Source organism: Stegostoma tigrinum, chromosome 15 (assembly GCF_030684315.1).
Source record: "Stegostoma tigrinum isolate sSteTig4 chromosome 15, sSteTig4.hap1, whole genome shotgun sequence".
In the NCBI taxonomy this organism is placed as follows: domain Eukaryota; kingdom Metazoa; phylum Chordata; class Chondrichthyes; order Orectolobiformes; family Stegostomatidae; genus Stegostoma; species Stegostoma tigrinum.
In genome coordinates, this window is record NC_081368.1 from 47990028 (window position 1) to 48005460 (window position 15433).

Genomic DNA, 15433 nt, shown 5'->3' on the forward strand with positions numbered 1-15433 from the left:
AGAGGTGAAGAAACAGACCTGATTTCCAAAAAAGTTGGAAATTATCTCTCGAGATTAGAACGCACTGTCAGAACAGGTCATGTGAACAAAGGCCTTTAACTCAGACAAACAATTCGCTGTAATGTTTGAATAGAGTATTTAAAACCTCTCTAGCCTTTCAGTTTCATAGAATCCTCAGTTCTCCTGTGCTCTCTCACCTTATTTCAGGAAGCTTAGTCTAAAGCAAAACATAGACGGTTAAATATGCATCCGATTGTTTTTCCACGTTTAAAAATTCACTCAGTGGTTATTCGGACACCTACAAAAACATACACGTTGTATGCCCCAATACGTGGGATCGTGTTGATTTCCGACATGTCATAATTTTTCTAAGTTTTAAGCCCCAATCCCTCACAAGCACGGGTAACTAGCCGCCACTAATAATTCTACCCTTTAATCCTGGTTCTCGCTGCATAGATGCGGTAATTAACATTTAATTTTTTTTACTTTCTAGAACCACAGAGTTTACTCTTGTTATTACTTTGCTGAACTGTAAAAATATGCAAACAAACTATCAAGAATTCAGAATTAAGACACTCCAGCGATTTTCAAATATTGCAAAAACCCACGCGAATACATAGTTCCCGACACCCATTTGGTATAAACTCCTCTGAAATCTTGAGGCCATATAAATGCAAGAGAAAGGAAAGCATCCGGGTCCAGTTCAATATCTTCTTTCTGACTTTATTTGAAATTTAATTACGGAAGTGTTACAAGTTATGTTGCGATTAGAAGATTCAGCAAGCCAATAATCATGCGCTCTCTACTGACAGTGCATTGAAGCTGTTGAATATGTATTCTGAAATTCCAAAAATATTTAAAGTAACTGGGTTATTAGTACAGCTCTTAACAAACTACTTATAAGGACTTACTGTCTTGAGATCATCACTGAAACAAGCCTCAGCCTTTTCCATGTAAGCCAAAGTGTTTTTTGCAGAAGTAAATCAGTGTCCTCATCTGTTGCCCCGTGTTCCCACAATGTGATCAGAACCAACTGGAACTGCAGATACCGAAGTCTGTCGTGTCGTCATTAGCACCAACGCCAATCACATAGCGACGTCCAGAGCCCTAGTAACAAGATCGCATGAACATAAACATAGAACGCAATGCAACTGGAGAAGGGAATCACATTTAATGCCTTACGTCTGACAGAAGAACATGACAAAATTGTCGTAGGGGTCAAATTTAATGCTTAAATCTCATTGGGACAGTCAGAGTTTGGACGACATCTCATTAGAAATTGCACCAGATAGGCATGTGGCTTCATGACAATGCAAGGAAATTTATAGTCAGAACATTCCTTCAAATCGTCACAATGGACAGTAATAGACTAAGATAGGTACACAGGCATCGGAGATCTCCCGCTTAAAATAAAACCACAGACCTTCTGAAATAAGTGCCTTTCCTGTACAGAAACAAAGTTACACAATAAAACACCTATATTTATTAATGTTGCTTTACTTATTTTGAAACTTGGTGCCGGAACAAAGGAGCTCCTGTACGTGGTCAAAAAAAAAATCAGCAGCAAATTCGTACACAGCAAGATCCCGCAACAGAAATCCATCGGATGGATCACCAAACGTGATGAACACCGAAGGCATATACTTTTATATCCCCAAGTAAAATGGTGTAATCTACATATTGAAGATATCAATTTTCATAAGATAACAAGGTGTACAGCTTACCAAGGATAGTTGATGAAACTGCCTCTGGGTTCGACAAACTATGAAAATTGATCAAGATTGTAGGAACTGCCGATGCTGGAGTCTGCGATAACGAGGTGTGAGCTGGATAAACACTGCAGGCCAGGCAGCATTAGAGGAGCAGGAATGCTTGACGTTTCGGACCCTTCCAGACCCGAAACGTCAAGCTTTTCTGCTCCATTGATGCTGTCTGGCCTGCTGTGTTTATCCAGCTCACACCTCGTTATCGCAGACTCCAGCATCGGCAGTTCCTACTATTTGATCAATTTTCATAGTTTGTCGAACCCAGAGGCAGTTTCATCAACTACCCTTGGTCATGCTAAACTTGGCTCTGTAAAAAAATGCCACCGGCAAACAGAAATCAGCCGCACATGGAGACAAAGGTGAAATCAGCCGAACATTTGGGTAATTCTTAGCCTATTACCGAAGAAAATGGATATCAAATCGCACCGGCCTGACGCTTCCCTTGTCCGATTTAAACACGATAGCAGGACAGCCTGCACTGCATGATCTGTGGCGAATAAAAGAATCAGTTCTAAACTGTCACTAACAGATTTTTGGAAGAAGGAGAGAATAGTCGCTGGTTCTTCAATACCAATAATACTTATTTCTGTTTCTCTCTAGCTTCACCAGTTGCAATTTAATGAAAAGGCATTTCAGGAATAGCGCACAGTTACCGGGGCTAAATGGAGTTTTAACTAAGATTATATTCTTAAAAGATGTCGACTTGGTGAACCCTTCACAAACTTTCAAAGTCTCCCGGGTGAGAACCTCTAGTGTAACATTTATATTCATGTCACCATAGAACATCATACCAAGATCACAGTCCACAATGCGATCGTTTCGTGTCATTGATACATCGCTATAGAAAGTTCTCTAAATTTGGTGATATTAGACATGCAAGCAAAAGACCTTAAAATTTTAAAATGCTTGATTTATGTACAACTGGAAAATCATAGGCCTCTTAAGTACGGGTGTCATTCTTCTGACAGTTTACCATCTGTTTGTCTCTCTTTCCCTTTTTTTGTGTTTCAGTTGTTGAGTATATCTTTGTCAACATTTATCATTCCGTTTTGCTGTGCCAACTGTCACACTGTAATGTCAACTCTGGTCACTAGATAGCTCTGTGGGTTATTTTTCTGAATTCTCTCCTCGTTCTGCTTTGGAAAAAACCTCAAATGAGTTTGGGTAAAATATCAGTATGTACTTAATGGCTTTTGGTCTAATGGCTTTTATTAGGATGTTGCCTGGTATGGAGGGAAGGTCTTACGAGGAAAGGCTGAGGGACTTGAGGCTGTTTTCATTAGAGAGAAGAAGGTTGAGAGGTGACTTAATTGAAACATATAAAATAATCAGAGGTTTAGATAGGGTGGATAGGGAGAGCCTTTTTCCTAGGATGGTGACGGCGAGCACGAGGGGGCATAGCTTTAAATTGAGGGGTGAAAGAGATAGGACAGATATCAGAGATAGTTTCTTTACTCAGCGAGTAGTAAGGGAATGGAATGCTTTGCCTGCAACGGTAGTAGATTCGCCAACTTTAGGTACATTTAAGTCGTCATTGGATAAGCATATGGACGTACATGGAATAGTGTAGGTTAGATGGCCTTGAGATCGGTATGACAGGTCGGCACAACATCGCGGGCCGAAGGGCCTGTACTGTGCTGTAACGTTCTATGTTCTATGTTCTATGCCAAAGTAGCGCAAGTCGGAATATTACAACTTGAGAACAATTTCCATTAATTAACATAAACAATTACTGTCGATAGGAAGGGCATATTTGTGAATACTAACAATTCAATAATGTGAATCACTAAAATGTAAGTCACTACTGCACTGCACAAGGAGTCACCGATCACAGTGCTCATACATTTCAAATAAAGTAAGCAGGAGAAAGCGGTTAAACATGACTGACAGTGAAAAGAAGTCGAATAAACATACAGAAAAAAACCCCCATTGCTATTCTAGCAGCGGGGCTACACATAGGCAACAAACACGTGTTTAGACGGAGATGTAAATTAAACACGATCATACAGCTCAAGATTGAGCAATTGAAAAACATGAAATTTTAACTGCAGAAATGTGAGGATATACATTGTGGTAGGAAGAATACGGACAAGATACATATGCTAAATTAGAAAACCTTCGCCAAAGAGCAGCAGAGAAACTTTCGAGTTCATCGAAACAGTAAATGGGTTTTTTGGGGGAAAAGAACTTATTAACAGGACATCAGAGGCAATAGTCTCTGCATTATTACCAACACCATAGGCTAGGCGGCCTATAAATAGGAGGATACAGCAGCTTGGAAAAATAGAGTAAAAAGGGTAGTGTCAGATTCCTATGACGTGTAAACTAGCTCTGGGGAAGATGAGATTTCCATATGTTAGATTGGTTGTATGTGAACATCATCAAAATGTTACGTTGGGAATGCAAGTAAAAACCAGGTTGAACACAGAAACTAAATAAGATGACCAACTAGAAACAATAAGTGACTGGCTAATAACAAAGGGAATTCAGAAGTATTCTATGGAGATAGAAGTTATAAAGGGTCCTAAGAAGAGATACAAGGTCAGTTGTCAACCAAGGAATTCACGAAGGTAGAGGGCATGGGTAAGGTATGAAAGGACTCCTTTGCAACTGTCATTACCCAAGAAGAAAATGCCGCTAGGCATTGTGAAAGAGAATACATTTGAGACACCAATGGGCCAAGAATTGATAAACGGGGGGTATTGTGTATTGATTGCATTAAGTTGATAAGATATCAGGACCAGGGCAGATTTGTCTGTGGGTATGGAGAGAAGGGTGCAAATTGACTATAATCTTCCAATCTTCCTTACATACAAGGATACTGTCAAAGGAGAGCGGACTTGCAAATGTAGTTCAAGAGCAATAGAAAAATAATATCAACACTACTGACGAGTCAGTTTAATTTCTGGAGAGTGGGAAGGCATTTAGAAATGATATTCCAAGACAAAATTAACAGAGGACATAGATGAGCTGGTGGAATAAGTAGACATGTGGCAAAGGAAAGTTAATGCTGAGAAGTGTGAAGAGACACATGTTGGGAGTCTGAATGATGAAAAACAATACAAGACATGGGGTACAATTCCAAAAGATCAATTACTTAAATTGCACACTAAATATATTTGTTGAGACAAGAAAGATTTTATGACACCTGCAGCCCTAATCTCTATCTTCGTTAAGTCTTATTTTATTAATGAGATACATTCATGGATTTTAAACAAAAAGAAAGGAAATTGCATAGGTACTGGCCATAATCTTGTGGTCTGCTGTGGACTTGTGCGTGGGCCACAGGGCTGGAAAATTGCAGTTGTTATGCTCTTGCTCAAGAAGATTATACTGATGAGTGTATTAATTACAAATCAGTCTGTTTGTTCAAAAAGTGAAGGAGGTACAAAGCAGGAAAGTACAGGCTCGTTAGCTTGGAATCTGCCACAGAGAAAATGTTTGAAGCTGTTATTATCATAGCAGGGCAGTTGGATGAGTTCAAAGTAATCAGGCAGAACCAACAGGGTTTTCCAAAAGGGAAATCATATTCAACTAATTTATTGGAGTTCTTTGAAGAACTTATGCTTTAGAAAAAGAGGAATCAATGAACAATTTCAAGAAAGCATTTGATAAGGTACTGCATCAAGGATTATTGCGGAAAATGAAAGCTCATGATGTAGGTGTTAACACTGACATGAATTAAAAATTATCGAAAAGGAAGGTATGACTACCTATGTGTGGATCTTTTTCAGATTAAAGTTCAGGGAAAATGTGAATGCAGTGCTGAACAGATCTACAATAATGGCTTGAGGAAATGAAAAGCTTTAGTTTATGAAGGCACGTAGAGAAAAGTGGTACTTTTTCATGGAAAAAGACAAGAGGACATTTGATTGAAGTTTTTAAAATCATGTAAGTCTGAACAGAGAACGGGATAAACTGTTCCTGTTCATAAAATGATCAAGAACAGATGTGCATGAATTTAAAAATGTGAGAAAATCAAACTTTCTTTATACAGCCACCCGTTGGAGTATGGAATGCACTGGAAGTGTGGTGGAAATAAGTTCAAATGAGGAATTCAAGAAGTTATGAGATGATCATTTCAATAGAGATAATGTGCAATGGTTCTGGAGAAAGAACGAGAGAATGACACAGTCATAATGCGCAATTGAAGGGTGGTTGGTTCGAATGTTTTTCTGATGTATCTAAATTTATGTGAAAATTGCTTTGGACAGTAAAGCTCAAACTGTCGAGTAGCTGGATACGCTAAAATTACATTTATGTAAGAAAAGACGTTAAGACAAAAATTTGGCTATTTTGTGCCTCGTTTAATCCTTAAATTTAATAGATTACGGAGGTTGGCTATCATGCCGTTCACCAAAAGACCCAGATTTCGAATTGCGCCGTTGTTAATTTAACTTTCCGCAATTTCAGGCGCAATATTTTTCCCTAATTGAAGGAAACTCACCACGTCCACTCTAGTTTACAATCTCGCATGCATAAATTTAGCGTAGAATCTTGGTTATAGGCAGCGAGATGTAAGCAGTGCTGCGATTGACTTGTCAAAACAGTGAATCAAAGCTACGGGTGCGTCAGTACACTGATCTGCCTCATCCAATCCGCTATGCCCACTGTGTCGTACTCTGATTAGAAATGCAGGAATACTATGGGAAATTTGGCATAAACCAGACTGCAAAATTTCCAGCGCACGTTGACGATTTCGCTTCGGAGGAAAATCTGGGGCCAACGGACATCAACTGCCTCAATTTGTTTCAAATACATGAATCTAGAAAGCTAACTTCTATTGGAATCTATTTAACCTTACCCGCCTCTTTAACAAAGATATGACCTATTTTCTTTCCAACTCGTCGTTTAAGATTCTACGGTATAAGATTCCTATGGCACGGATAGAAGAACAAAGGCAATTTCAAGGTTCTCTGCTGCTTGTTATTGTTGGTTTAAAATCAATCCATTGAGTTCGCCAACTGGCATGAACCTGGAGTTTTAGCTTCATAATGTTGAAACGTGGTTTGCTGAATGCGGGAAAGCTCCATGGTAGGAAACAGAGTGTGAAGGTCGAGGGATTTCATCTGGTTTGAGTGGCCCTAGGCAGCTGCACAAAGGATATGTTACGATGCATAACAGAGATTAGAGATTGTTGCGTCAAAAATAGCGCCGCCAGGGTCATACACTCGCTGCTCAATATTGATTAAAAAGATCGGTCTCAAAGTTAAGGGAAAAAAGCCAGGAATATGTTGAGTTTTAAAGCAATTTTTGCAAATACTATAACAGTAAAGCGACCTTTTAAAGTAACAACCATTTACAAATTGAGATGTGCATTTGTAGAATCCGAATACTCCCCACCAATGAACTTTTAGAAACATAGCTGTAATGTTGACAATTTGCCAACTGTCTAGATATGAAGCAGAAGTATTCATTATTTAGAAATTAATTTCTCTTTCAGTTTAAAATAATCCATCGAGACGGAATGTACACCAGATCACTTCACTGTGAAACAAGTCGGAGTGTTGCAGCAGATCGGAATCATTACGAAGCATCCCTCAGCATAGCAAAACAAGTTAATATTACTGAAGTGAGAGAAAAAAATGACAGGAAGCCCCACATTGATTGTTTGGTGACTGCTGTAGGATCTTTCTCGAGTAAGTTAGTCTAAGGAACGAAAACAAAGTTGCTGGAGGGTCAAGGCTCGAAACGTCAGCTTCTGTGCTCCTAGACCTGCTGTGTTCATCCAACCCCACACTTTGTTATCTTGGATTCTCCAGCATCTGCAGTTCCCATTACCTCTGCTGGAAAAGCTCAGCAAGTCTGACAGTATCTGTAAAAGGGGAAAAAAAAAACAAGAGTTAACGTTTCGAGTCCGGTGACCCTTCCTCAGAACTCCAGTGGTGCAGGAGCCCTGTAAGTGCACTAGGTTCTGAGGAAGGGTCACCGGATCCGAAACGTTAACTCTTGTTTTTTTTTCCCCTCCACAGCTTTTCCAGCAACTTTGTTAACCTTCCAACGTTCAAATAACAACAAAAACTGAAATGAGAGTGGCTGTGGCGTCATTACTTTTAAACGTGGTAATTTTTACATTCATTAAACGAAAGAATGGCAGACCCACTCCACCCTTGGAGTGTACATCCTGTTCTACGTGAGAACTCTTGGACATTTCCCATGCCATGAATAAATTCACGAAGTGTCATTTACAGCAGCTCAAACTCTGAGCTTTGGTGTTGCAACAGGATCTGCCAGCAGCTTGGCACAAACTGATAGCACAATGAAAAATGTGGTCACCTTGCAGATTAATAGAATGTGACGTCAAAGGAAATGGATATTCACTAGACAGTCAAGAAGAAATTGTCAGGCAATGCAGGAGACCTGTGACTTAACTCTTCAAAACAGTTCTGAACACTGATGAGTATAATGGAGACTGCATCTAGAATCCGAAGTAAATGATACAATAGCTGGTCCAGCTATTTAGAAGGACATGAAGAAGATTGAGAGAGTAAAAATGATAAGAGTATTGACAGTTAAAGGAACAGAGAAGTGTTCTGACAATGCTAAATGTAAATCTAGGACAGTGTGTGTTTCCCTAGTCACAGAGTCAAGGATGAAACTGAAGGATTGTGGAACATCCTGAGTGGGAGGAAAGGAAAGAGTGGATAAACTTCAGTCTTGGTCCATAATCAGTACCATGGTGTGGAGGTATTGGACTTGGATGGACAAAGTCAGAAATCACACAGCACCAGGTTGTAGTCCAACAAGTTTATTTGAAATCTTAAGTTTTAAGAGCACAGCTCCTTCTTCAGGCACAGTGAGAGAGAAGCACACCAAACAGAGCTAAAAGGCAGAGAGATCAAGGGCAGAGAGATCAAAATATGATAGAAATGGTGTGAGTGGAGTGTCAGATAATAAGTCTCTGCAGGTGACCAAGAGTGTTAATGGGTGAGTAAAGTGTCAACAGCTGAACAACCAGCGAAGGGATGACCTATAATCTGATTTAGTGAGGCAGAGAGATAATTACAAAAGAAATAAAAATAAGGTGGTACTGGAACAAACTAAATGCCTAGAATAAATGGTAGTTATAACAGTCGCATGCCAAGGTTCTAACCAAAGTAATAAGTAATTCAAAACTAACTGTACAAACTAATTTAGGTAGACAGATCATAATAATTTATCAAGGTGATGCTGTAAAAACAGGACAGTAAGGAAGATTTTACAGATACAGAACACGTCACCCCTGCCACTGCAGGAAGCTGAGACGGATCATCCAATTCACACTTGTGGCTGAAGATTGCTGCAAATGCTTCAGCCTTATCTTTTGCACGCATTTGCTTGGCTCTTCCAACATTTGGGATATGGACATTTGTGTAGCCTCCTCCTCCAGTGAGTTGTTTAATTATCCACCACCATTCAAGACTGGATGTGGTAGGACTGCAGAGCTTAGATCTGATTCATTGGTTATTGGATCGCTTAGCTCTGCCTATCACTTGCTGCTTTTGCTGTTTGGCGTGCAATTTGTCCTGTTTGGTGGCTTCACCAGGTTGATATCTCATTTTCAGGCATGGCTGGTGCTGCTCCTGGCATGCCCTCTTACACTTTCCATTGAACCAGGTTTGATCCCCTGGCTTGATGATAATGGTTCTGTGGGGGATATGCCAGGCCATGAGGTTACAGATTGTGCTGGAGTACAATTTTGCTGCTGTTGATGGCCCACAGCACTTCATGGATGCTCAGTCTTGAGTTGCTATTTCTATGCAAAGTCTGTCCCATTTTACATGGTGACAGTATCACACAACACGATGGAAGTTATTCCCAATGTGAAGGCGGGGCTTTGTCTCCAAAAGAACAGTGCGAATGTCACTCTTACAGATACTGTCATGGAGAGATGCAAGTGCAGCTGGCAGATTAGTGAGGATGAGGTCAAGTATGTTTTTCCCTCGTTGGTTAACTCACCACCTGCTGCAGATCCAGTCTAGCTTTTAGGACCTGATCCGCTTGATCAGTAGTAATGTTGCTGAGCCACTCAATGGTGGATATTGAAATCCCCTACCCAGACTACATTTGTGCCCTTGCCATCCTCAGAGTTTCCTCTAAGTGTTGTTCAACATTGAGGAGTACTGATTCATCAGCTCAGGGAGGATGGCATGTGGTAATCAACATGAGGTTTCCTTGCTCATGTTTTACCTGAAGCCATGAGACTTCATGGGGCCTGGAGACAATGTTGAGGACTCCTACAGCAACACCCTCCTGACTGTAAACCACTGAGCCGCCACCTCTGCTGGGTCTGCCCTGCTGGTAAAACAGAACATTTCCAGGGATGGTGATGATGGTATCTGGGACATTGTCTGTAAGGTATGATTCTGTGAGCATGACTATGTCAGGCTGTTGCTTAACTAGTCTGTGAGACAACTCTCCCAATCTACTAGTGAGAAGGACTTCCTTGACAGGGCTGTTTCTGCCGTTGTCTTTTCTGGTGCCTCTGTCGATGCTAGGTGATCTGCCCAGTTTCATTTCTTTGAGACTTTGTAGCGATCGGTACAACTATTGTCCTTCAGGAAAGGAAATCTGCCACCCTCACCTGGTCTGGCCTACAAAGGACTCAAGGCCCACAGCAATGTGGTTGACTCTCAATTGCTCCCTGAAATGGCCCAGCACGCCATTCAGTTGTACCAATCGCTAAAAAATCTCAAAGAAGAAAAAAGATCGAGAACATAATGGGGTTGAGAACACAATTTATTTGGCTAAGGTTAGGGAAGCAGAAGCAAAAAGTTCAATTTCTTTGCATCCTGTAGGCAACAGTTCATCAATTATTATGAAATATGTAGGAGGAACAAATTTGCAATGAAATTATGGAGAATTATGGAGTAGTTATAAGGAGCATTAATCTTTTAATTTGGACTGGGATAATAGTGTAAAGGGCAGACAGGAACAAAGTGCCAGAGCCTGGAAAGGAATATTTTCCATAATAGCATGTTTCCAGTTGAATGAGAAAGGAGGCACTGAGAAACCTGGCTCTTGGGAATGAGATGCATCAAATAAAAAGTGTTAGTGGAAGAAATTTAGAGAGAGTTATCATTATACCACAAGAATTAAGAATATCACTGAGGAGGTCAAGGAGCAATCCAGAGCCTATTTCTGTGGGGTAATTTATCTGGATCACTCCAAATATTGTCAGGCAAAATGGTAACTGATCACGGGTTGGCTTTTGAGAAGAGGTAGTTCGTGCAGAGTCAAGGTATATTCCCATGAAGGGGAAAGGTAAACAAAGTTACTGTTTTCTGGATTACAAAATGAATAAAAATAAAGATACAGCAGAAGAAATGCACTGACATCAGTCATTGGGTAGATAATATAACTGAGAACTGAATGGATTATTCAAGGTTCAGAAGGAAATTGAAAACAAAAACAAAGAAAAGCAAACAGAAGATATGAGAAGAAACTGGGAGCTGATATAAAAAGTAATTTAAAAGTCTTCCAAAGGCACAAACTTTTTTTTTATTTACTCATAGGATGTGGGCATTGTTGGCTAGGTCCTAGTTGAGCTTGAGACAATATCCACATTTTTGTGTATCCCTAATTTCGTCACCAGCAAATTTCCCCATTGTCAGTCAGGAATGTATCTGGTGTTCCCAGTCCAGTTCTTAACAATTTCTCCATTATCTTATCCAATATTATTTTATTTTTCTTTACTGCATGTTATAGTAGACTCAATAAATCTAATTCCTACGTCTATAAAGTGCAAGATAAAAATATTATTTTTCTTAATCCATACTTTCAAATCCATTGCTACAACTTCATTAAAGTGCGTTGCGAATGGGAGGCTCAGTCTGAGTTGTAATAATATCCTATATGTTTTACATTTGTCAGATTTAATTGTTGAGCACTTCCACGATTAGTATATTCATCAGGCACTATTCCTGCATTCTTCAGTAGAATTTTGAACATGAGTGAAGATAGGTGATCAAATTGCCAGTGTAGTTTGAAGATAATTCATTCTTTTCTTGCCACATCTCCTGATGTCAATTCAGTTTATTTAAATTGAACTTTGATTTTGACTAGAGAATTTTGTTTTTTTAAAGGGATACAATAATGGATTGTGTGAACTGAATATCCAATGACTTTCCAAAACAATTGTCTTATCGTGTTCCATGTCAAGTTTCATTTAAGCCCATTTTTGTACACATTCTGCTCAAAATTAAGGTTATTTCATTTGACAATGTCAGTACTGATAAAGTTGCCTGCTTCAACAACTTTACAGGGAATCACCACATTTTAAAGACATCAAAATGCTGTAACCTCAAAACTGAAGCAGGTGACTATATCTATCCTTTCAACTTTTGGGTTATTCTTCTTTCATATTGACATTTGGCCTGTATCTGGACACTGCAGTTGCACATTGCCACCTCCAATTAATCCTCCATTCAGTGTTACTGCTGAATGGCTCCTTGAGCCATTCAGGTCACCAAGAATGAACACTTTCCAAAGAATATTTTAAGATTTATAACATTTGTTTCTAAAAGTGTGTTTTTTGCCTGAACATAAAGCTCTAATTAATACAGGAGACTAATTCATATCTTAGCAAAGACCAACAATTTAAGGCTAATCTCCAAGTAGAATTATTGCAAACTTGCACATAGTCTGTTAAATTCCGTTATGTATTCTTTGATAGAGTGTGCATCCTACTTTCTTATCAAAATCTGACAATGCCTCACATCTGTTTATTAGGTATGTATTCTGTCCATAAATGTTGGTGGAATTTCCAGACCATCTCCACTAGGAGTCTCTGCGTCAGAGAATACTTTAATTCTACTGGAAAGCAACAGTGCCAATGCAATACCTTGATTTTGTTTCTTGGTAAAGATATATTCTTGAGCCACATATTCATTATTTTTTCCCCATTAATTGCAAGGTTCAGCTAAATGTTGGTGGAAAATCAAATCCTGATACTTTTATCCAGTTTGGGCTATTCTATTCCAAAGAAACTTCAAGCACAATCTTCTGTTTGAAAATAGCAGTTTCCAATCTTCATCTTTAGGCAATCATCTGCTGCTATCAATGTCAATCCAGATCCAAACAATTGGATCATTGAAACAAAAAACAAGACAAACTTAATTAATCACTCAGTCTTACTGCTCTTTTCACTCATAAGTCCCACAAATTCTCCATTTTTATCTCCTATTCAGAGATGTTATGACACACCTCTGGAACAGGTGGAATTTGAACTCACATCACTCCTTTCCTTTCAATGTTTTGGATCAGGATTACATATTTTTACCTCTATGGCACATTTCTTTTAGTCGAGGAGTCATGCAGTAGAGAATATTTAGTATCTTGTGAAATTCTATGCTGATCTTTAATTATCTGAAACGTTCTCTGAGAAATTAATTCATGGACTCTTAAATTTACTCGCAATGCCACTAATGCAAGGCCAGAGATAATGGGAACTGCAGATGCTGGAGAATCCAAGATAACAAAGTGTGAAGCTGGATGAACACAGCTGGCCAAGCATCATGTCAGGGGCACAAAAGCTGACGTTTCAGGCCTAGACCCTTCATCAGAGAGGGGGATGAGGAGAGGGTTCTGAAATAAATAGGGAGGGGGGGGGGAGGTGGACCAAAGATGGATAGAGGAGAAGATAGGTGGAGAGGAGAGTATAGGTGGGGAGGGCGGACAGGTCAAGAAGGCAGGAAATAGAGGTGCAGCTTGAGGTGGGAGGAGGGGATAGATGAGAGGAACAGAACCCTCTCCCCATTCCCCTCTCTGATCAAGGGTCTAGGCCCGAAAAATCAGCATCTGTGCTCCTGAGATGCTGCTTGGCCTGCTGTGCTCATCCAGCTTCACACTTTGTTACACTGCAAGGCCAGGTTGTTTTATACTTGCGAATTAGAATGACAATGTTGAAAAATTGATGTAGGTATAAGCGGTGGTGTCCCTAAACAGCATCAGGAGATTTTTAAAGAACTTTTCTTGGTAATATTAAAAGTTAAGACTTTCTAGATAGTCTGTGCCACCTCAACCTAAGCTCACATTCGGGAAACCAAGATGATACTCTCGCTGATACACATTTGGCTCTGTAGAAACCTCCCCTACTTCGAATCGCTAACCAAATTATTAGATTCGTCATACCTGAGGCTAAACGAAAAGAAATTCTAGAAATATCTGAGATAATTAGTCGAGACTGCAAGACGACATAAGTATCATTCAATAGTCATCTCCGCTTCAAATCTGTGAATGCTTTCTATTTATTCAACTATTTGAGCTTCTGAACTTTGGTTTAAACACGTGAACATTTGTTTATTAATATCGCTCAGAAGACGATATTTTTTCTATAGTTTACATATTATTCTTGCTGCATGTCATGCAAACATCCTCCAAAAAACTCTGGCAAAACTAGACACCTATTAGTGTGCTTATAGCCTTCAAGTAGATCAGTCTAAGTTTTCAAAAAGCGTATTTAAAGGAGTAAAAATGAATTACTTTTAAAAAACCTGCATTACGCCCGGACATTAATCTTAATTCAAATCGCAATAACGTCTCACTTTACTTCGCAGAAAGCCACTCCATAAACTGACGAAACCCTACATCAATAATCTGAACGATTGGTTATTTATATTAATGTCCGTAGCATTTTACGGACAGCGGGGTGCTCGCAAGTCTCAGAAAGGAACATAAAGTCCAGACATTCAACTGCATTAATCATTTTTTGCTATCGCAAAACAAGTTTATACATAAATTCTATACAGGAGATAGATCCCTTACCTGTGAAGGAATAAACAAGGTGAATTCCAATTTCCACTTTATTTACGTCCCCCTTCGCAAAGTCAGAGGCGAGCGGTTGTATATGTTTACCGGAATCATGTACAACAACAAAAAATTACTTAGTACGAACAAAATAAATATAATGAAGATTAACGAAACAGGAACCATTCGTTCAAACTCTGCGTCCACTGAAAACATGTCCAGATAGATTGTACACCTCGACCCCTCATCGAACGCACCCCACAAGTCGTCTCCATAGTAACCAGACACATTCCCAGCATGCCCCCGCAGTAGTGCGCCTGCGCCGTTCGCTTAGCTGTGCAGCTTTGGCTGTTGTACTTGGACACGCCTCCCGCCTGTTGGTCACATGATGCAGGTTGGTGTGTGGGCCATCTTGTGCTTTCACAGCCTTGTCGTTTCGCTGCATGGAAACGCGGAACTGTCCGTAGGGTTACGAGCTGCAGCAACAGCCAGTGAACAGTGAGTGGCTTAAAAAGTGATTTGTCATTATAATGTGCGTGCTTTGTTACTTTTCAGTCCATTTACTTCTGATGCTTTATTTTTCTTAATGTAGCGAATGATTTTTTTTGATGGTTGCTTACATAGCTTTCAATAATGGACTATATTTTATCACCACCCTCGGTCTTTCCTCTTCCCTTTCAAACAACGTGTGAAACTATCTGGCTGGTGTTTAATTGTTCTGAGTTTTTACATCGCGTCAGCGGATAACTCCAAGCGCCTCCTGTCGGAAAGTGTTGGTTGTTTCGCGGCGAACTGGAGCCGGTGGTCATCCGAGTCATGAATCAGCGCACTGTTGTGTCTGGTGGCTCATTCTTGTTTTCGTTAGAATTTGAAAGTGCAAGTGGATCAATCAGGGAATAATTTGGCAATGGCCCGCAGGGCGGATTGTATCCGCGAGGAAG

At 39.8% G+C, this 15433-nt stretch overlaps 2 protein-coding genes across 3 annotated transcripts in view; one reads left to right on the plus strand and one right to left on the minus strand.

Annotated features, from left to right (window-relative positions):
• LOC125458895 (ATP-binding cassette sub-family C member 5-like) overlaps positions 1 to 14751 on the minus strand; it is a 171241-nt gene extending 156490 nt beyond the window's left edge. For both annotated transcript variants that reach the window (XM_048544703.1, XM_059651474.1), the window contains exons 1-2: positions 14511 to 14751; positions 912 to 1107 (exon numbers count right to left, since the gene is read on the minus strand). In XM_048544703.1, the coding sequence (XP_048400660.1) occupies positions 912 to 953 (42 nt within the window). In that variant the 5' untranslated portion in view covers positions 954 to 1107; positions 14511 to 14751. The remainder of the gene's footprint in view (positions 1 to 911; positions 1108 to 14510) is intronic.
• A 134-nt stretch (positions 14752 to 14885) lies between these two features.
• Positions 14886 to 15433, plus strand: part of LOC125458669 (ecto-NOX disulfide-thiol exchanger 2-like) — a 173736-nt gene continuing 173188 nt past the window's right edge. The window contains exon 1 of the mRNA XM_048544111.2: positions 14886 to 14990. The gene's annotated coding sequence lies outside the window, so the exon portion shown is untranslated. The remainder of the gene's footprint in view (positions 14991 to 15433) is intronic.